The sequence below is a fragment of the Squalius cephalus genome (assembly GCF_949319135.1).
Source record: "Squalius cephalus genome assembly, chromosome: 6".
In the NCBI taxonomy this organism is placed as follows: domain Eukaryota; kingdom Metazoa; phylum Chordata; class Actinopteri; order Cypriniformes; family Leuciscidae; genus Squalius; species Squalius cephalus.
Window position 1 is genome coordinate 20596520 of NC_137127.1, and position 21097 is coordinate 20617616.

General features: G+C 36.5%; 2 protein-coding genes across 4 annotated transcripts in view; one reads left to right on the forward strand and one right to left on the reverse strand.

Annotated features, from left to right (window-relative positions):
* Window positions 1-262: 262 nt before the first annotated feature.
* On the reverse strand, window positions 263-3543 carry LOC307159919 (P2Y purinoceptor 2-like). Of its 2 annotated transcripts, none has more exons than XM_079873633.1 (2): window positions 3472-3543; window positions 263-1418 (listed from the first exon to the last, which is right to left on the reverse strand). In XM_079873633.1, the coding sequence occupies exon 2, from the start codon at window positions 1404-1406 to the stop codon at window positions 432-434; it is 975 nt and encodes a 324-aa protein (XP_079729759.1). In that variant the 5' UTR covers window positions 1407-1418; window positions 3472-3543; the 3' UTR covers window positions 263-431. The 2 variants fall into 2 exon arrangements, with proteins under 2 accessions (XP_079729759.1, XP_079729758.1); XM_079873632.1 differs by lacking the exon at window positions 3472-3543 and adding an exon at window positions 2421-2497.
* A 3406-nt stretch (window positions 3544-6949) lies between these two features.
* The window catches only part of fchsd2 (FCH and double SH3 domains 2), a 102695-nt gene continuing 88547 nt past the window's right edge, over window positions 6950-21097 (forward strand). The window contains exons 1-2 of one of the 2 annotated variants that reach the window (XM_079873545.1): window positions 6950-7158; window positions 11412-11509. In XM_079873545.1, coding sequence (XP_079729671.1) covers window positions 7138-7158; window positions 11412-11509 — 119 coding nt within the window. In that variant the 5' untranslated portion in view covers window positions 6950-7137. The remainder of the gene's footprint in view (window positions 7159-11411; window positions 11510-21097) is intronic. The other variant, XM_079873544.1, reaches the window with a different exon arrangement.

Sequence of the window (21097 nt, forward strand, 5' to 3'; positions counted from 1 at the left end):
ATCTTCTGGTGAGACGTTGGAATTAATTTGGCGTGCGACTCTCACAGTGCATTATGGGTATTCTCTAGCCGTTGAGCGTACGTCATCAATTGTACACTCGTATTGCGGTGCATTGCGGGATTTAATGAGTGCACTCAATAACGCCCACTATGGTTGCGGACACCACTACAAATGGCTGTGCCTTCAAATAGTGCCCTAAGGGTATGCGGGGCGATTTTGGACACAGTGACTAGCCTACTCTTCTTTTTTTTTTCTTCTATGTCAGAGACTACAAAATGGACACTTTATTTACATCAACATCGATGACTGCCATTCATTATAAGGTTCGCTTCCCTGAGTGAGGCCCTGTCATGGCTACCCCAAAAACCTTTGTAAGTAGCCTGAGATTTTTTTGTTCATGCTCAAGCATATTATAAATTGGTTGATGGTGATTAAATTTTTTCAGATCTTGCTTTAGCTTTCTTGCTCTTGATGCTTCTTCTGAAGCCTTGTCCTGCCATGAAGTAGAGGATGGGGTCGATGCAGCTGTTAGCGCTGGCTAGAGGTCGCGTGATCTTGTAGGCCATGCTGGCATACTCCAGCATCGAGCAGCTCACCTGGTTGTCCAGGTAGCGGAAGATGTAGTATATACTGCGGTTCACATGAAAAGGCAGGAAGCACAACATGAAAACCAGAAGCACAATAATGATCATCTTCACCGACTTCTGCTTGGAGCGCTGTGACATTGGTCCTTCGCCAACACCGGGTTCTTGAAGTTTCCTCACCATCAGCCCGTTGCAGACCAGCACCACCCCAAATGGTAAGACAAACAGCAGGAACATCACCACCGAGCTGTAGACCAGAAAGTCATTGAAGAGCTCCTTGCTGGTGGTGTCGTAGCAAACCCTTATGCCATCATTATCTTTCATTCTGGAGAAATAAAGGATCGGGGCCTGAAAAATTAGCATTGTCGCCCAGATTCCCACAGAAACCAAACGAGCCCGACGGCCGCTCATCCAGGACAAAGAGCGAACTGGATGGCAGACGCCTATAAATCGGTGCAGGCTGATGCAGCTGAGGAAGAGGATGCTTCCGTAGAGGTTCGTGTAGAAGAGAAAGCGAATCAGCTTACACATCAGCTCACCGAACGGCCAGTCGTTCCCATCAGCGTAATAGTAGATCAGAAACGGAAGGGTGAGGATGTAAAGAGTGTCACAGACGTTGAGGTTGATCATGTAGATGGTGCTGGGCTTCCAGTGTTTGGTTCGAAACAAGATGACGTACAAGGCGGTGATGTTCAAGCCCAGGCCGACCACAAATACCAGAGTGTAACTCACCGGGAGGAGAATGTACTTAAAGCTCTCTTTATAATCACAGTGATACTGATCGGTGCCATTGGTTGTGCCAGAGTTGTTAAATGTTGCCATTCTGATCTAGATCTGTTAGAGAAAAAGACAATGAAATCAATCATATCTAAACAATGAGATATGAGATTTAAGATGATAGACCAAATATTAAAAATTAAAAACTGACCATTTTATATATATATATATATATATATATATATATACATACACACACACACACACACACACACACACAATGGTCAGTTGCAATTTATTCAAATTGTTTTGAAGCAACAAAAATCTGTTTAATGTGAAAACAATTAAATATATTCAATTAAAAAGTATGAAGCTGTTGAACAAGCAATATTCAATTAGTTAAAATGTATGAGATTGAAACAAGTTGAATTAATTTATAATAAATATATAATCCTGTTTATTAGTGCTATTACAGAAATCATACCCATTTAATTTATATACAACTGACAAATATGCATCACATTAAGGTTGTTCATAACTTTTCAACATTTTCATTTTCATCACAAAAGTTCGAAGTTTGACAGGTATTTTGTTAAAGATCAACATGCATTAGTTTGCATACATCACCATACAAGTTTTTCACCTCATTTTTTGTTGTTAACAGAGCGTTTCTAAGTATGTTCCTGCTGTTTTTCAAAGCCCAGGGCAGAAAACATGCTTTTAAAGTAGCACTAAACGATTGTTCTGGTAATAACACACCCCTTATTACAACACATATCGATCAGTGATCTGAATTAAGTCAGAAAGTAGCTCAGAAGTCGCTAAGAATTTCCTCAGAACTTCCTCCAGTATTTGTTGTAGATTGTATCAGCATCAACTATGACTCAAACTATTGGACCATAGCAATAAGACAGTTTTACAGTTGCATAATATAGCATTTAATTTAGTTGCTCCTCCTTAGGATTGATTTTGAAAATGATTGTTTTAACAATCTTTTCACAGTGCAAGCTCAATAAAAATTCAACTAAATAAACTGATATTAAATAACATAATCCTCATTTAGTACATCACAGACATGCAAAACTGAAAGATTATTTTTTATATAACTCACATGGATACTTGCATTGGTTTCTTCAGCAACCAACAGTTGTGTCTCCTTACGGTTTGCATACCTACATAGACCTGTTTTACCTCTGCCTGTTTATACTGCATTTCTCCATGGTGGGCGTGTTAACATGCCTCGGCCTGCTCTTATAGGCCGCTGCGTCAGCCAATAATATGTCAATCATTCAGAGGGACTCATATCCTGTAACATGACTGGATTGAGGGAGCTACCTGAGGTTTATAACAGGAATTACTGAGAACACATCTGTTTTTCAAGACTGTTTCAATAATCTATTTCAAACAAATTTCAAATCACACACACACACACACACATACACATATATATATGCAGTATATGCTTTTCAAATCTCTTGAAAATGCTTTTTTTTTTTTTTTTGCATATTGGAGATGCCTAATATTGGTTATTGCAAAAGAGCAGCATGAACATCCTGCCTAACATCTACTACTTTTGTGTTTTGCAGAAGAAAGAAAATTGTTCAGTTTTGGAATGAAATGAAGGTGAGTAAATGAGGACAAATTTTAAATTTTGAGGTGAACTATTCATCTAATAAACTTATTATTGGATTTATCTGCTCTAACAACTTAAAAACTGCCATGTTTGCATTATGACTTGCTTCAGAAAAGTGCCCTTGGCAAGAACCCTGAGTCTGGCAAAGGAGAAAGGCGTATGCTAATTATCAATAATTAACGTCTTGGCCTACAGTACAGTGAAGAGAATTTCACACAGCCTGAAAGAAACTGGAAATCGTTTTGAATAGGGGATTTTCTTTGAAAAGGGGATTGTTAGTTTTTATACTCTTGGTAGTAATTTTAAATGACACTTTTTAATGGTATGTTCTTCCAATACATGTTATCTAATCTAATCAATTCAGCTTGAATAAAACCATTTTGTTTAGGTGTTACCACATGAAGCATATTGTTAGTGTTCCCGGATAACCAGTTTACTGTGCAAATACAACAAAATATTCTGCCCACTTACAAAACCTTAGCTCCTGAAAAAAATGAAATGAATGCAAAACCACAGAAATAGCAAAGTTGCACTAACCTGTTCCTTTGTTCCTCTCAGGTTGAATACATCTATGAGAACTTCACAGTTCCAATGCAAGGATAAAACAAGATTAATTTGATTTGCATGAGGTCTGTCAGCTTTACTTCTGTGACTCAAAAGAAAGAACAAACGGCAAGGTGTTCGATTGCTGTCTTACTTGCCTCACAAAATTGAATTAATTATTACCCTAAGTCAGAAGAGTTATGAACCTGAGCTAAACTTTATTTGGTCAGTCTCTGCACGTACGGTACAACAAATATTTAGGCACACTTGACTGAATTTATGTTTTCCATGATCTTAAAAAAATGTCTTTGCTTTCTGATGCAATCAGTTTTGTAGGACAAACATAAATGTGGATCACAAATGAATTGCTTTTCTTTTTTAAATGAACATTTTTAATAGAGATCTTGGAGTGAATAGTGAATGAAGATCAGTGGCCAGTGTACATATGAGCTCCTTCACTAGTTTAAAAGCATTCAGCTCATGAAGTTAGTTTATAAATGTCCAAAGTGAGCAGAGAGTTTTCATTGTGACATGTTTTGATCACTGCATCTATTCATCAGTTTTAATACATACAAAATGGTCATAATAAAGATGGAGTAGTTTTGACTGCTCTTTGGAGGCGTGTTCTCAAAGGGGTGGTTGATTATGATTTCACTTTTCTAACTTTAGTTAGTGTGTAATGTGTAGTGTGTTTGAGCATAAACAACATCTGCTAAGTTACAACGCTCAAAGTTCAAAGCAAAGGGAGATATCTTCTTTTACAGAAATCGCTTTTTAAGGACCACAACAAACGGCTGGTAGGGACTACACGAGCTTCTTCACGGGTTAGCGATTAAATTTACATAAACTCCGCCCCCGGGAACCCGATTAATAGATTATCACGACAGAATGCTTATCAATGACTAGAAGAATGTTAACTCCACATCAGCTACATAAATTCATCAACTAACCATTCAGAAATGTCCTGTTACATTCTTCAAGTTGTCACTTCTTCTTGAGTCTCTCCATCTTTGTCCAACTGCAGTTTGAACATCAAAAACCTTTTTTACATTTTCAGTGTGTGTCTGCATGATGTAATCAGAGCTGCTAACACAGGAGCTGTTGAAGCTCCGCCCTCTGTGCTGGGAGCAGCAGCTCATTTGCATTTAAAGGGACACACACAAAAACAGCGTTTCTGCTCACCCTCAAAAAGTGACCATTTTAACATGCTATAAAAATGATCTGTGGTGTATTTTGAGAAAAGGGCATTATTAGACTGGGTAAACCCAGCCCGATCCGATGGCGATTTGATTTCACCCTGCAGCTCAGGCTGGAAACCTGTACATTTTTCTATCCTGCTTCCGTTACAAACTGGCTTATCCACCTGACGCGCTATATTGTCGGGTTTAACACGATGACGTCTCTCGCACAACCGTCAATCCAATTCCTTTTAACCTCACGAGTCACGACGATGCTCAATGGCTTCTTTAGTTTAGCAAACAAATTGCTCGAGTGGGTATAAATACCATTCACTTTCATGTATTTTTTGCACAACCTGTAAAAATCACTCGATGCCATTGCTGCTTCTGCAAACCGCTGATCAATGCTACAAACCAACACGTTTGTTGACACGTTTCCTGCCTGGAGTTTTCTCGTTGCTCTGCAAAGTACGTCACCCGGATCGTTGGTCTGATTGGTTGAAGGACTATCCAATTCCGTACAGAGTCATTTGAACTATGCCCGTTGATCATGCCTCTTGTGCAGTAGAAAATACAGAGCAGACTCCCCAGACTAATGTTCAATCTTAAAAGATTGAGCTTGGTCTGGTGATAGCCAGACTAGGTCATTATAGGACCCCTTTAATTTCTTCCATTGTGATAAGTAGTCACTTGACTAGAGATTTACATCGTAGAAAAAGAATAAACTCACTGTATGTTTAACCCTCATCCTCTCCTTGTATATTGAAACAAATCCTTCCCTCGTGGGTCAAAATGACCCGAAGCCCTAAAATTATACTTTTTTTTTTGGTTCTGAAAGCTTATATCATTCCATATTGTTAATGTATGTGTGTGTAAATATATATATATATATATATATATATATATATATAAAATATTATTATTATTATTATTATATATATTTATTTTTTTAATGCAATTTTTAAGAGATTCTTTTTTTTATAGAAATTTTATATTTTAATAATATATTTATATATTATATTTAAATTACTAGATTTTATCAATAAATATTATAATTTAAGCACATTCTTCACATTCTTTCAACTTAAACTCAAAATAACTCACCTTTTTGTGCATAACCCTTTTAATTCGGCTCAAAATATCTCACATTGGGTGTCTTTGCTGACCTCTTGTGGGGAAAAAAAAAAATATATATAACATGAGATTTCATGATTCTTGCCACTAGATGGCCTTATAATCTTTATATGTAGCAAATGAGCTGTTCCCCTGGGTCCTAAAGTCAGTTTCATTCAGTTTATTTATTCAATATGCATTCAGGTATCTGTTTAGATTTTTTTTTTTTTTTTTTTTTGGTAAAGTTGTAGCATGTTTAGTTTTAGTTTTGACTTTTTTTTAGGTTTTTCTATATATACTGAAGTGTCAGATATTGTAATGATTAAAGTTAGTAAGGTGTACAGCAGGGGTAAAGAATATTTATTTGAAAATGCTGATTTTATTTCAGAATTTAAAATGCTGTTACAGCTTCAAAAATGCTGTTATAATTTCACATTTTCACCATTTTTTTTATTTCAACCACGTAAACTCCTCGAATCCAGTCAAATTTTGTAACCCAAGTTTCAAGTGCGACAAAAGTCCTAAGCTCCTAAACTCCGATGAACACTCAATTGTTTATTTTATTTTATTTTTTTATTCATTTTGTGTCAAAATGACCCGAGTAGAGGATGATGGGAGGTGCATCCATTTAATGAGTTTCTTAGATCCGATTATTATGCACGATTGTGTAACATCCAATGCATGTGATTGGATAGGATATTTGTTGCCAATAGCTATATTCTTTCTTGTTGTCCTACAGTGGTGTTAGAATTTCCAGAACTGTTTGTCTGTATTTCTTTTATCTATATATCTATTTTTACAGTCTACTATTTTTGCAAGTCTGCCAGAAGTAATTCAAAATGTGTTATGTTTTCATCCTGAGGATAAAGAATCTTTCAAATTGCGAATTTTACTAGTTTTACTATGGCCAAGGCCTACGTCATGAATATTAATGAACTCCTTTCGATGTTGGCGCATTCTTGGACTGTCCAATCAAAAAACTCAATTATTATTTAAATAACCAGCTGACTGTCGCTCACGTACTAACGAAGGCCAATCAGCTACGCCTAGTGAGCGAACGTCCCGTTACGTAATTAATATTCATGAGCTAAGCCTTCAGCGTAGTAGGGTTCGTATAGCGGGGTTTGGTGTGTCCGGTCCGGGGCGCTGTTGGGCTGGTTTTACGGTTCGAGCCTAGATTCTATCTTTCATTACTTTCTCCCCTGATCCGCAGTGTTTGTTGAGCGTCTGCCCGACTGGACCTGCTTCATCATGGCCGTCTGAATTCAGATCTGAATCCCAGTCTGATCCCCTTTTCTTACTCATCAACCTCGATCGCGCTGGGTATCATTTCTTTGGGATTTTACTTCATTTGTGCCAATGTTCAAACATGCAGCCTCCGCCAAGAAAGGTAAGAAACCAGCCTTAGAACAATGTATGTGTGTGTGTGTGTGTTGTTTTTTGTTTTGTTTTGTTTTTTAAATGTGTTTTGCAACATTGTTATATTATCCCGAAGTTGCGACTTTCTTTTCAGCCGCTGTTTGTTTTGAAACAATGTATCTGTTTTTATTTGTAACGGAAACGATGTAACAAGAGTTTTCACGACCAGTACTGTCTTTATTGTTGTTTTTAAAGCAGCAGCGGTGGTAAATAATCTTGAAATCCAGCAGATATCTTTAGCAGAGGTGATAGACGAGTGTTTTAGGGGATGATTTGATCTAAGATAACGGTTAAACCATGCAGCCACGAGATTCGTCTTGTTTTGTGTGTTTTTACTCGGATTGGAGTCACCATGCTTTTGTCAAATAGACGGATCAGTGATCCGTATTCTAACCCTAAAATCTGACATTTGGTTACACATCTCGCTTAAATGGATCCAAATGTCATTCACATCGTGGAAATATGAGTTTAAAAAAATATGTCCTACAGAAAGATGTTTTTCTGTCTGTCTCACTCAGAGGTGACAGCAGCAGGGGTGTTGGATTTCAAACTCATGTCCCACAGGCTGTATGGAGGAATGTGAAATTCCCTCGCAAAAAAAAAGCATTGTATTCCTATCATTCCACACACATTCGTGTGTTTTAATCATCAAAGCATTGCATCATAGCGTAAAATCCTTAAAGGTGACGTTTGACTTTTTGCAGTTGCTTTGTCTGTGAAGAGGAGAAAGGCAGATAGCATGTAGCACAGGTTTACCCCACAAATAACCCCGTTATTTTCGCAAAATTATGTTTTAAAATGCCAAGATGTGTATAATACTCGTTTGCTTTGGTCGTTGTAACGCTGATAATGTTTGCTTTGATTTAAATGCTCGATAAATGACGTTTAGCTCTTTCTACAGATGCAGGAGACAGGATACAGTATGATTTTGTGGTGAGCTTCAGAAAGATTAAAAGGTGCATTGTATTAACAGACAGTAAATATGTTACCTTATGTGCATTTTAAAGCAAATATCTGGTCTGATCTGTGTCTGACATCAGTGTTGTGGATATCTCCATATCCACTGTAATAAATGCCTGTAAATATGCTGTTTTGTTGATGCACTGTTGCTTTCCTCTGACGCAAATGCTGCTGTTAGTGTTTCCTCCATCTCGGAGTAATAATCCTTCACCTGCACAGCTCAAAGTGTGGATGAGAGCCATGCAGCCGGCTGTCATACTGTGTGTTATGGTGCAGCCTGCAACATTGTGTCCTGCTGACGCTGCCAGGGTTGGATACCGAGGCGAGCTGTGTTATTTTCCATCCTCTTTGGCTTTAACCTTTAGGGAGTTGTTACAAAACCAATTATCTCCTCACCTGCCAAGTGGAGAACTTCTGTTGTAATTAACAGTTTCTCCCTAGATATTAGTCAACCTGCCCGGGCTCATTGGTCTGGTCCCGTTGGGTTTTTCTCGGCCGTGTGGTCGCATTTGGGTTGTGAACCTCAGGTAACCTTTATGTGTTTTATTTGAACACAACATGATTAAAATCAGGACCATGACCATTTGTAGGGTGCTCCATGGACAGTTCTTAAAGGGATAGTTCACCTAAAAATGAAAATTCTGTCATTATTTACTCACCCTCATGTCGTTCCAAACCCTTAAGACTTTCGTTCATCTTCTAAACAAATGATGAATGTTTATGCGAATAACAGATTACATTTAATCTGTCCATCATATAAAGTGATCATGTCTCTTCAGAAAATTTTGGACTAAACTGCTTAATTCATATGGGTTAGTTTTACGATCTCTTTATGAACTTTTTGAAGCATCAAAGTTTCAGTCGCGTAGCTGTCAATGGAGGGATAGAAAGCTCTCAGATTTCATCAAAATGTCTTCATTTGTGTTCCGAAGATGAATGAAAGTATTACGGATTTGGAATGACAAGGGTGAATAAATAATAAAAAATATTTTTGGGTGAACTAACTCTTTAAATGCTCAGGACAATGGGTTTCTATGTAATATTTGTATATTTCTTTTAGCAATGTGCAACTCAAGGGAGATTGTTATAAGGGCATATAACTTTTTTAAAAATGGGATTCAGATGGGTTTGCCAGCCTAGTCATACAAGCACAAAGCTTTTTATAGGTTTAATCAATGTTGTTTCATAACTGAAGTGTTCTATATCATTTCATTCACAACTTTCAGTTCCAAATGTCAGCAGTTAAAAGTCTTAAACGAAACGACCACCTGCTTCTTTTACTGTTTGCAAATTCCTTTAAATCTCTTTCCTGTAACTGGTCTAACACTAGCTCTTAAAGTAAAAAATAAAGGTTCTTAATTGGCATCTATGGTTCCATGAAGAACCTTTCCATTGTTCTACAGAATGTTCATTATAGTGGAAAAAAGGTTCTTCAGACAAGGAAAAAAAAAAATATTTTAAGAACTGTTTACAGAAAGGAAACCAAAAATGGTTATTTTATGCCATCGCTGTGAAACTGCCCCTTTTAGAAGTTGTTATTAAGAATGTTAGCTAAGTCAATGTATTTTTGGACCAAATACTATGGTATGTGAATTGTGGTACTTATTCAGTACCATGGTATACTGCTCTAAATGTGTGGTTTTGCTGATTACTTCAACTTCTCTGTTTTTGATTCTGTACTGAAGCAGAGTTTATATAATCTTTTTGTGTAATAGTTTCTGAAGTCTTCAGATATCATTAAATATGGAATCTTAGGATGTGTCATGCCAGGGTACCATTCCCGTCACGCTAAATAACACATTTTCCCCATAATAAAAATACATAATTCATCTTTACTGTTTTGTTATAATCATTTTAATCTGATCCAGATTACATAACTTGGAAACATTTCAGACATTTCAAAGCCTTGGAAGCATTTGAACTTTACGGTGATACATTTCTTCCAGTATGTCCATGTCTGTGGAAAAAATGCAAATATCTGTTTTTAATTTTGGTACAGTTTTGATTCATTTAAAAATTGTGTTTCAGTTGATGTAATAATGTGTACTTTTAATAGGCAAGGCGCTTTTATTTCTAGAGCACATTTAAAACAGCCACTGCTGACCAAAGTGCTGTACAATCTAACAACTTTAGCTACTAAAATACATAAACTGACAGGAACACACAAATTCATAAGATTACATTGATCCAAAAGCCAGAGAGAAAAAAATATGTCTTCAGTGAGGAATTAAAACTATCAACCATAAAAAATGTGTCAATTGGTAGTTTTAATAATGCATGTATGCTTAAAAAAAAACCTCTAAAATACATCTTTTGTGAGGAGATGATGTGTCAGTTTGTTCTTGATCAGGCTTAAATCAGGCCCGCAATTGCTCACCTTAGACTATTAAAGATAATATAGAACCATATCTATATTAGTCTTAACTATAAGGTGATATCATATTTATAGTGTAATATGGAATAGTTTAAAGCTTAATTGTGTAATGTTCATGCATTTTAAATAGGGCTGTCAAAAGATTAATCGCGATTAATCGCATCCAAAATAAAAGTTTGTTTTTAATAATATATGTGTGTGTACTCTGTATAATTAAATTTGTATATATAAATACACACACATGCATGTATATATTTAAGAAAAATGTGTTATTTATATATATATAAAAAAATTATATTTATATATAATATAAACTATATAAATATATATACAGTATATGTATGCAAATATTTCTTAAATATATACATGCATGTGTGTGTATTTATATATACAAAATAATTATACACAGTACACACACATATATTATGTAAACACAAACTTTTATTTTGGATGCGATTAATCGCGATTAATCTTTTGACAGCCCTAATTTTAAATAATTATTATTTTCAAACAGGTTTCCAGACTGGTCTGATTGTCCTGCCCACAAACTCACGCCATGTTTTGAGTTGAAGCATATCAATCTGGGACTGGAGAAAAAGTTTTAACACCCCAAAAATGACACACTTCAGCTTTAATTACTCTGTTGTGACTGCAAGTGACATTATACGTTTTTTATAGAAAGAATCAACCATAAAAATGTTAGTTTCATTGCAGGGCTTGTTCTCTTGTTGTTTGGAAAGCTTGTGAATTTGCTGTTGTGGTGCATACAGCTGACTGGAGCTGGAAACACAATAATGAGCTCATGTGGGACAGTGTGTGTGTGTGTGTGTTTGTGCAACTGGCATGTGCCATCCTCTTCCTCGCCTCTAATGATGTCGTCTGCTCTTCAGGTAAAAGTGACACAGGAATTGAAGAACACGCATACGGAGCAGCTCGGCCGCCTGCACCTTAAACACCAGACAGAATGTGATTTATTGGAAGATATGAGGTAAGCCATTAAATGAAAACACGCATGCATCCATAAAGGTGAAACAAATAAAACCGAACGCAGAGAGCGAGAGAATTCCCCCTTCTTTTGAAGACCACTGCGATCGCAGGACCGGGATGTGACGAAGGCATTTCCTTTGGACTTCCTGCTCGCAGGGCCAGTCGTTCCCACAGCTGGAAGTCATAACAGTGCCGCTCTTCTCTTTTTTTCCCGTTTTTTTTTTTCTCTCTCCTTGTCTTCTCTTAAAAGGGATTGAGGGCTGGTTCAGAACAGAGGGAGGGAATCGTGTTAAAACCACTGCTTTTGGACACGGAATTTATGTACGTGTTTTGTGTATATGTGTTTGTACATGCTTATGGGTGTTTATAATGATATTTGACAGTGGCACACCCTCACGAGGGATCTGAGGATGAAAATTGCTGTGCAGGCATAATCTGCAGGCTATTATGGTGTGTGTTTGTGCGGTGGAGTGAAAAGAAGTTTCTGTCCAAAAGCGACCGAGAGAGAGGATGAGGATGGGTTAAACTGCATCATTTTTTTTTTTTACAAGCGATTAGTTGATGGATAGTCTGAAAAGTGTAATTTCTACTGCCACTAGTGGTAGGGTTAGTTTTTCAAATAAAATGACTCTTTTCAATCTGGTTTACCATTGCATTTATATATTGCATGCCATATTCTCTGGAATATAAGTAACTTTTTTAACATCTGAAAAATGCTGCCCCTTAGGCCTATATTACAAAGCAAAATAACGGCAAGCACACAAAAGTGCAATACACACTTTTATATTTGTGCCGAATGTTAGAAGTACTCAAACCCATATTTGTTTATATAGCACATTTCCTACACGCCATTAGTTTTTGCTAGCGATGATGCCACATTTAAAGGTGATGCTTGTTACTGTTTTTGATCTTAAAGTGCTTTGTTTAATGTGCAGGAACAACTCTAAGAAGGCTATTAAAATATTGATCTGTTTGTTTGAGGTCTGTCATAATGGAAGTGAAGGTTGAAATGCATGGAAAATCTGTTTGGAAACTATTAACTCTTAAATTTTGCAATATTGTCACTATTTGCACAGAAACTACACACTTTACCATGAATTTGGTATGATACCATAGACTATGAGAGATGGAAAAACGGTCTGTTGAGGATTTCATAATGTCTAACTTGCAATAGATTTTTGTCCCCTTAAAAATTAAAAGAAAGATATCCTTTCAGTGTTGACTTTTTGATCAATGCAGAGTGGACTGCACTTTCATATAAAGCCTATTGAGACTAAAGAGCATGAAACATATTTAGCCAAATCAGACTAAAGGCACGGTCACGGTTACTGTTGTTCAGTGATTTTTCACGGTGGAAATCGAGTCGGTTCAATAGGAATCTGTGTATTTTCGGCTGAGGGATTTCCTCACACAGGTTTTGGATGGGGTTCAAGTTTGTTATGCAAATTTGCCTGCATGTTTGAACAAAAAAAAAAATCAGCTTGGTTTGACTTCGGTGTGATCTGTGCTTCATGCATCACTACACTATTGAAAATGGATTTTTTTGCCTGCCAAATTTTGCAGACGTTTCTTTAATGTTAGTGCACCTTAACCAAGAAAGGGACTGGGGATGTGCAATTGATCTGTTTTTTCAATTTGTGCTGTTTGTGTGTCGAATAAGGTAGACTAGCATGAGAAGATTATTACAGATGCCAAAGCTCATTGCTACATTAATTACATTACATTTCCATGGATTTAAAGTTGACTTTATGATCTTCTCCATTTCCAGTGTCAAAGACATTCATGGATTCGGACTTTCTCCTCTGTTCTTTGTTGCTCTGTCTGACTCTTGCTGACAAACACATACACAAACATTCTCAAGGTGGTCCAGTGGGATAAGTCGATGTCTCGGCCATGAGTCAAAGAGCCCCATTGATTGAGCTTCTGAGTTTGATCTTCCTGTTTACCTACTGGCCCACTAATGCTCTGACCATAATAACTCAGACACGACGTAGGACGGCCGTGTGAGCAGATATATTATAACTCTAGAACTACAGTACAGTCATGCTCACACTGTCTCAGATATATTTAAGGGTGAGTTCATAGTGTATTTTGGGAAGTACTGCTGACTCTTACAGACTGGAACGCTGGTGTCGGTAGTAACTTCAAACATGAAGGTCTCTGCTGTAATCTGTGTGTTTTTATTTCTCCTGTTGCTCACCCGTTTGCAAATGCGTAGACGTTGATCTCAGCACTTGGCCAATTGAACATACTTGCATCCGTTTACTTGTTAACTGTGTTGAGGGAACTTCCTGTTCATTTCTGCCATCAGGAATGGTTCTGAGTTGATGATAGGTGGTTGCTTGGCTTATTTGTAAAGTCAAATTGCTTATTGGTAAAATAAAAAAAAAGATATTCCGCTTACTAGATATTGCTCAGGTGAGGGTCCTGAGTCGTATCTAGTGACTGGAATATCTTGATGGTGGATTTTTTTTTTACATTGCCAATAGGCAGTAACTCAGTTTTAAGTCTGTGGGACTTTTTTGTTTGCTGGCAAAAATCATATATATCTGACTGCTTAGAGAAGTAGTAGAACTAGGATGCATGATTTAAGGAAACATTTATTTTATTTTTCTTCTAAGAAATGTGGTTTGCGATTCAAAACAAAGCACCAGGGGCCTGTACCATGATGGTAGTTGAACAAAATCAGGGTTGCAGGATTAGTTTCGAGCTGACAAAACCAAACCAATCCAACCAGGCTTTGTTGGTACCATGATGCTGATCATCAACTTTCTCTGTCAACTCAGGCTTTGATCCTGAGTGTAGGTGTGACATCAGTAGCGAACAGCCAATCACATGCTGAGAAAAAGTGAAACTCATTCAAAACTCATTGAAATTAATTTTTCGCGAGAGAAGCAGCGCAAGTCACTTATTAAATAAAAGTATTAAAATATTAAGAATTTAAACAAATTTACACAGCAAGAAGAAAATAGCTGTCTATGAAAGAGGACAACTAAAGGAAAAAGTCTCGCTACTTTATCTCAGTGCAAGTAAAAGTTGTGAAGTTAGTTTATACAGTTGATAAATTGAACATTTAAGCTCACATGTAGTCATTTTATAGCTTCATCTATTGATTCTAAAGCGTATTTATATTACCTTTTATATATTTATTCATTTAAACTCTGCGTAATAATAATTGATGAGCTAAAATTGTACATGTGTGATAGATTAAGGGTATAATAATTACATAAATAATATCTAAATAATACAAATGTATTATTCTATACGGATTAGCCTACTAAAAGCCAGACGATGTCTTTAAAAATCATTTGCTATGTAGTGACCTTTAATTTGGAGTAGAAACAGGTAGAGTGACTTTATCGCTTCAGACATGTCACTTTGCTCACAGTGTGTATATATATATATATATATTTTTTTTTTTTTATCTAACTGCTCTGAGCTGTTCGTGTGTAAAAGAACACTCAGCGCATGAAGCACGCAGTGCATACAGTTGGCTATAGCCTATTTATTGAATTAAATCGCAAATTAATTTAATTTAAATTAAATTAATTTGTTTTTTTACTTACTCGTAATTGTTTTTTTACTGACTCGTAGCCACATTGAGGATTCATTCATATCTGTAGTACAAAATACAAATGGTGTAGGATGATATATTTGCACAGGGCAGCGTTTGATGGACCATATCTATATCAGAGATGCCCTGATACTGCAGGCAGGAAGACATGGGAGGGAGTTATACATGCATGAGGGATTGTGGGAAATAGTTGAGGAATCCTGTGTGATATCAAAGAGTTGAAAGACAGTTGTTGTTTCAGTAACTGACGGATGAAGCAGATGAAAAAGCGAAGCAGACGAGGGAGAAGTAGTTTTTAGCTTCGAGGAAGCCGCTTTGTGTCGTTTGTGTACGAGAGACATAATGAGTTCCATCAAGACTCTTCTGGCTGGATCTGTTTCTTTTGGTTTCTTACACTTTCTGACTCTTTGTTTCATTGTGAACCCACTAGGCAGTTTTGATTATATAGCCTACTGTGTTTTTCAGAAAAATAAATTAAATGATTACCCCTCAAATTGAAAATACGCCCAGTGGAAACGCGTCAATTTTGCAAAAACTCCCATATATTGCAAAAAAGTTTTTATGCTCGCATGAGGTGGTTTTTTGGCAATTTACAGGCAAAATCGCATTTACAGGTCACCTGGCGTACGTAAAAGTCGATCATTCTTTAAAGAAGGTGCAATATTTTTGGAAGAAGACGAGACAGAGATCTTTATTAAACTCATAAAAGACAAAAGAATTATGGAAATACTGGATTCTAATCAACAAAGAAATGCCACAATTTATCAAGACCAGATAGGAGGGAGAAACCCTCAGAAACACCTCATATGTGCCGCTCCCAAGTATAAGGGGCTTTGGAATTGTATTTAATATCTTATATTTATAATATAGCCTATTTATTAATGTGAATATCATTTTGTACTGTTGACAGAATGATCTTTTGGTTTGTGACCATCAAGTTTGGAATACAAATGATATTAGTGTGAATTAAAGGGTTAGGCACCCCAAAATGAATAAAATTGTCATTCCAAACCCATTTGTTCATCTTTGAAACACAAATGAAGATCTTTTAAATGAAATCTCAGAGATTTCTGTCTCTCCATTGACAGTCCACGCAACTACCACTTTGTCGCTTCAAAAAGTTCATAAAGAGATCGTAAAACTAAATCCATGTAAATTGAGCGGTTTAGTCCAAATTTTCTGAAGAGACACGATCACTTTATGAGATGAACAGATTGAATTTAACTTATTGAATCAAACTTTTTTTTTAGAAAATGTGGTAGTTGCGTAGCTGTCTATGGAGGGACAGAAATCTCTCAGATTTTATTAAAAATATCTTCATTTGTGTTTCAAAGATGAACTAAAGTCTTGAGACATGAGGGTGAGTAAATGACTGGGTGGTCTCTTTAAAGGTTTAATTTACTGGTTTATCTAAAAATCGACATTATTAAATCAATTAAAATACATTGTGGCATATAAAGTGATGTCAAATTAGATTTTGGTTATCGTAAGCTGATGCTTTCCTCATGTTGGCAGTTTGAGTTATCCATTGCGTTTTCTACATAAGATCTGACCTGAGCATTAACACTATTGTCCAAATGTACAGAAATCACTCTCTCCATCATTCTTTAATGAATGAGCTTTTGTTTTGCAAACATCGACACACACACTCAAGCTGCTCAACTCTCAAAGGCCTTAATGAAATTGAGTCTCCTTGCATCCTGAATCTCAAGGCTAATTTGATCAGAGAGGTATTTCATGAAAAGCGTTTTCATCCTTTCTGCGACATTCTCAAGAACCAAAACACACATCTGCTCACTGATTTCAGACCAGATCGAGCCTCGATCACATGTGGACAATAAATATGTGGTGTATTGATGTACACTCTAAAAAATGCTGGGTTGTTTTAACCCAATTTTGGGTCAAATATGGACTAACTCAATGTTGGGTTAACAAACCCAGCCGTTGGGGTTACATTTTTAAATAGCATTTTTAACCCAACGTTGGGTTAGTCCATATTTGACCCAAAATTGGGTTAAAACAACCCAGCATTTTTTAGAGTGTATTAATATGTTTCAGGTTGATATAGATTGGCATGAGATTAGGGTGATAGTTTTAGAAAATTCTGTCATTTACTCACCCCTATGGCATTCAAACCTGTGTGACTTTCTTCTGTGTAACACAAAAGAAGATATTTTGAAGAATGTTTCAGTGTTTTTCTGTCCTTACAATGAAAGTCAATGAACAAAAAACTATTGTTTTGGACCCCATTGACTTTCATTGTATGGACAAAAACAGATGAAACCATGTTAACGTTTTGGGTGAACTATCCCTTTAAGTATTAATCTGAGGAAAATGTCTGATATTTAGATTATGAGCAGTAGTACCGAAATGGCTCTGAAAAAACGAAAAAAATACTTTTCCTTAATAAACATAAACACAATAAACATAGTTACACTTAAAATGCATAAAGATGCATTAAATTGATCAAAAGTGACCGTAAAGATATTTATAATGTTACAAAAGTAAATTTCTATTTATAAAAATCTGTTATTTTAAACTTTCTATTTGTCAAAGAATCCTGAAAAAACAAATATCAAGGTTTCCACAAAAGCACAACTGATTTCAACATTGAAAATAAGTAGAAATGTTTCTTGAGCAGCAAATCAGCATATTAGAATGATTTCTGAAGGATCATGTGACACTAAAGACTCGAGTAATGATGCTGAAAATTCAGCTTTGCATCACAGGATGGAATATATTAAATTTTAAAATGTATTAAAATAGAAAATGGTTCCTTTAAATTGTAGTAATATTTCACAATATTATTGTTTTTACCACAGGAAAACGTTCCTCAAAACAAAGCTATCAGAAGACTTTTGTATATTAAATTACTTTTAGGCTGGTTTCATGATGTTTATTTAGGTAATAATTATGATGGTTCAATTCCCTAAACATTTATGAGAAGTTGTAATAGGGATTTTGCAAGCACCACCAACTAACACCATGAATCTGTATTATAACTCTTTTCCCTGATGTCTTTTAGAGCAGTAGAACAATAGGAGCGAGAGGGGCCCAGACATGCCTTCTATCCTAGAGATTTTGTGTGTGTGTGTGTGTGTGTGTGTGTGTGTGTGTGTGTGTGTGTGTGTGTGTGTGTGTGTGTGTGTTTGTTTGTTTAGTGGAAAAAAGCAGATGACGTTGATCTGGGAAGAAAAATGGCACAAATTCCTGGAGATTTCAGGCCGTGCCTTGAGGATGCAGGCATTAGAACACATGAGACAGATTCGAATGAGAAAAGCGAGCCAGTTTGTGATGTTATAGAGCATGATGGGTGTTTTTCTGAAGGGGATGAAGGAATTTGAGGAGGCATGTGAGAGCAGGAGGTGCTCATAAAGGAAGGAGGAGGAGGAGACCTGTAATGCTCGACTCCAGCAGCGTCCCATGGAGTTCACATTCTCTCATGCTCACTTTAACACAGACATGTTCTCCCACCCAAACGTTCATAAGCAAATTCAACCGTGCACGTTTATGAATTCTTAAAGAGAGCAAGCAAGCCAAATGTTTCAAAGTGGAACGCTTCACACACACTCCAGAATGTCACAAAAACATGCAGGTCACATTTCACCATAAAATGAATGGAAAAAGTTTTACAGGAGAAAATTAACCCTATTTTAGAAATTTCTTTTGCATTAAAACAATTTTATTATTTCCCCCTAAATTAATTTTTCTGTTATGCATATAGCCTTATAATAATGTTTTTACTTAAATTGTGAAATATCTTTGCTTTACACTGAGAATTTATTTGCTTAATTGCCATGAAAATAATGTACACTACTGTTCAAAAGTGACAGTAAATGCATTTGTGACAAACAAAACTGATGTTTTTAACATTAGCCTAAGAATAATACATTTTAAAATATATTCATATAGAAAACCGTTATTAAAAATGTAACTATTTTACAATATTAGGCTACTGTTTTTTGATCAATAAAATGAAGCCTTATATGAAAGCATAAGATATTTCTTTAAAAATATCTTACCAACCTCAAAATTTGGATGGACTTGTAAAAAATGCAATGTCCTCAATTGGCTTTTTCTTCTTGAAGAAAAATGTTAATTCTTTCTTTTGATTTTAGAGTGAAATATTACACAGGCATGTTCATGTCTGGTTTTGTGAGATTTACCTAAGGAGGATGCCACATCTCTCTCACACACACACACACGCACACACACTTGGCTGTCTGTGTTGTGTTGTGGGAAGATTACATCAGTTTCACACCCAAACAATCACTAATTGGAAAAGCTGGAAGTGAAACACAAGGCCTTGACCTCTCCGACCTCTTCATCTCCTCTCACCAATAGCTCAAACGCCTCCGACATTCCTAATTAGATCGAAAACTCTCCTCCTAATGCCCATCGATTATTTTATCTTTCGCTCTGTCTCATCTCTGAGTCTCTCCTTCCTTTTGTCTTGTCCTGCTGTTGTGCTTTGTTTTTATTCCCTAGATTTAACCCTCCCACACTCTTGTTCTTGATGGTGTTTAAGTCACCGGTCTTTATTTCTATTTTTCATGCTTTGAGTTTGTGAATTAGATCAATAACAATATGTATTAAAGTTCAGTGTGTGTTGTTGTTGTTTTGTAGCATTTGCTTTCTAGTGATCAGATGCACCATTTTCACCTGCTAGGTGATAAAACGGGTTAAAAAAAAATAATACAAGAGGGATCAGAGTCATATCTAGAGACTTGGTCACAGGACTCTTTGGCATGGATAGTGCAAGTAGATGGTTATGATTTATTATTGTATTAGGTTGTAAAATTTCAAGCCCAGAAATAGTTAACTTAATCTTTCTTGGAAACCGAAACCGCGTCATTCAAGGTTTACTGACCTCTGGATTAGTTTTATCTGTTTATGACTTTATATACACACACACACACACACACACACACACACACACACACACACACACACACACACACACACACACACACGTCACTGTCCCATCTGTATGGTTTGACTGTTTATGACTGTTTTATTTCTTTTTAGGAAGTAATTAGTCAGTTAGCATTTAGTGTACACAGATTCGTATGAACAACTCTCATCATGCAACCTATGCACAGCATCCATAAAATTATATAAAAGTCATGCATAAAAATGTCTGGATATCATTGCATCAACATAATTGTTCTAAAGAGATCAGTGAATTCAAGCATGCTACTGTAATAGGATGCCACCTTTGCAATAAGTCAGCTCATGAAATTTCATCCCTGCTAGATATGCCACGGCCAACTGTAAGTGCTAGTATTTGAATGTGGAAGTATTTAGGAACAGCAGCAAAAGTTACAGAGCGGGGTAAATGAGTGCTGAGGCACATGGTGCGTAAAGGTCGCCAACGCTCTGCTGATTTCATAGCTGAAGAGTTCCAAACTTTCACTGGCATTGATATCAGCACAAAAACTGTGCGGCGGGAGCTTCATGGAATGGGTTGTTCATGGAGTGTCAAATGGAGTGGTGTAAAATAAATCACACCGCCACTGGACTCTGGAGCAGAAATGTGTTCTGTGGAGTGACGAATTACGCTTCTCACTCTGTTTGGCAGCCTGGTGGGCAAGTCTGGGTTTGGCAGATGCCAGGAGAGCATTACCTGTCTGAATTCTTTTGGGCCAACTGTAAAGTTTGGACTGGTGGTGGCGGGATACTGGTATGGGGCTGTTTTTCCCATAATTCCAGAGAAGGGAATTCTTAATGTTTCAGCATACCAAGACATTTTGGGCAATGCTGTGCTTCCAACTAGGGATGTGCCAGTATCCGAATACCTTATTTGTAAAGGCATGGATAATGGCTTCAAAATGAATAACGAATTGTACCGAATAATAGAAAAAACATTCGCCTGACACTGTTTGCTGGATAGCATAGCTCGATATTATACATAAAACTCTCAAATCACCACACAATAATGAGTGTGTGAAGTGAATGAGTATAAACTCATTGAAAACTCATGAAATGTGTGCCAATCAAATAGCTGCGTTGCCG

What these genes read in the sequence shown, in the direction of transcription:
- LOC307159919 (XM_079873633.1), bottom strand. Translation starts at nt 1,406, where the DNA reads ATGGCAACATTTAACAACTCTGGCACAACCAATGGCACCGATCAGTAT.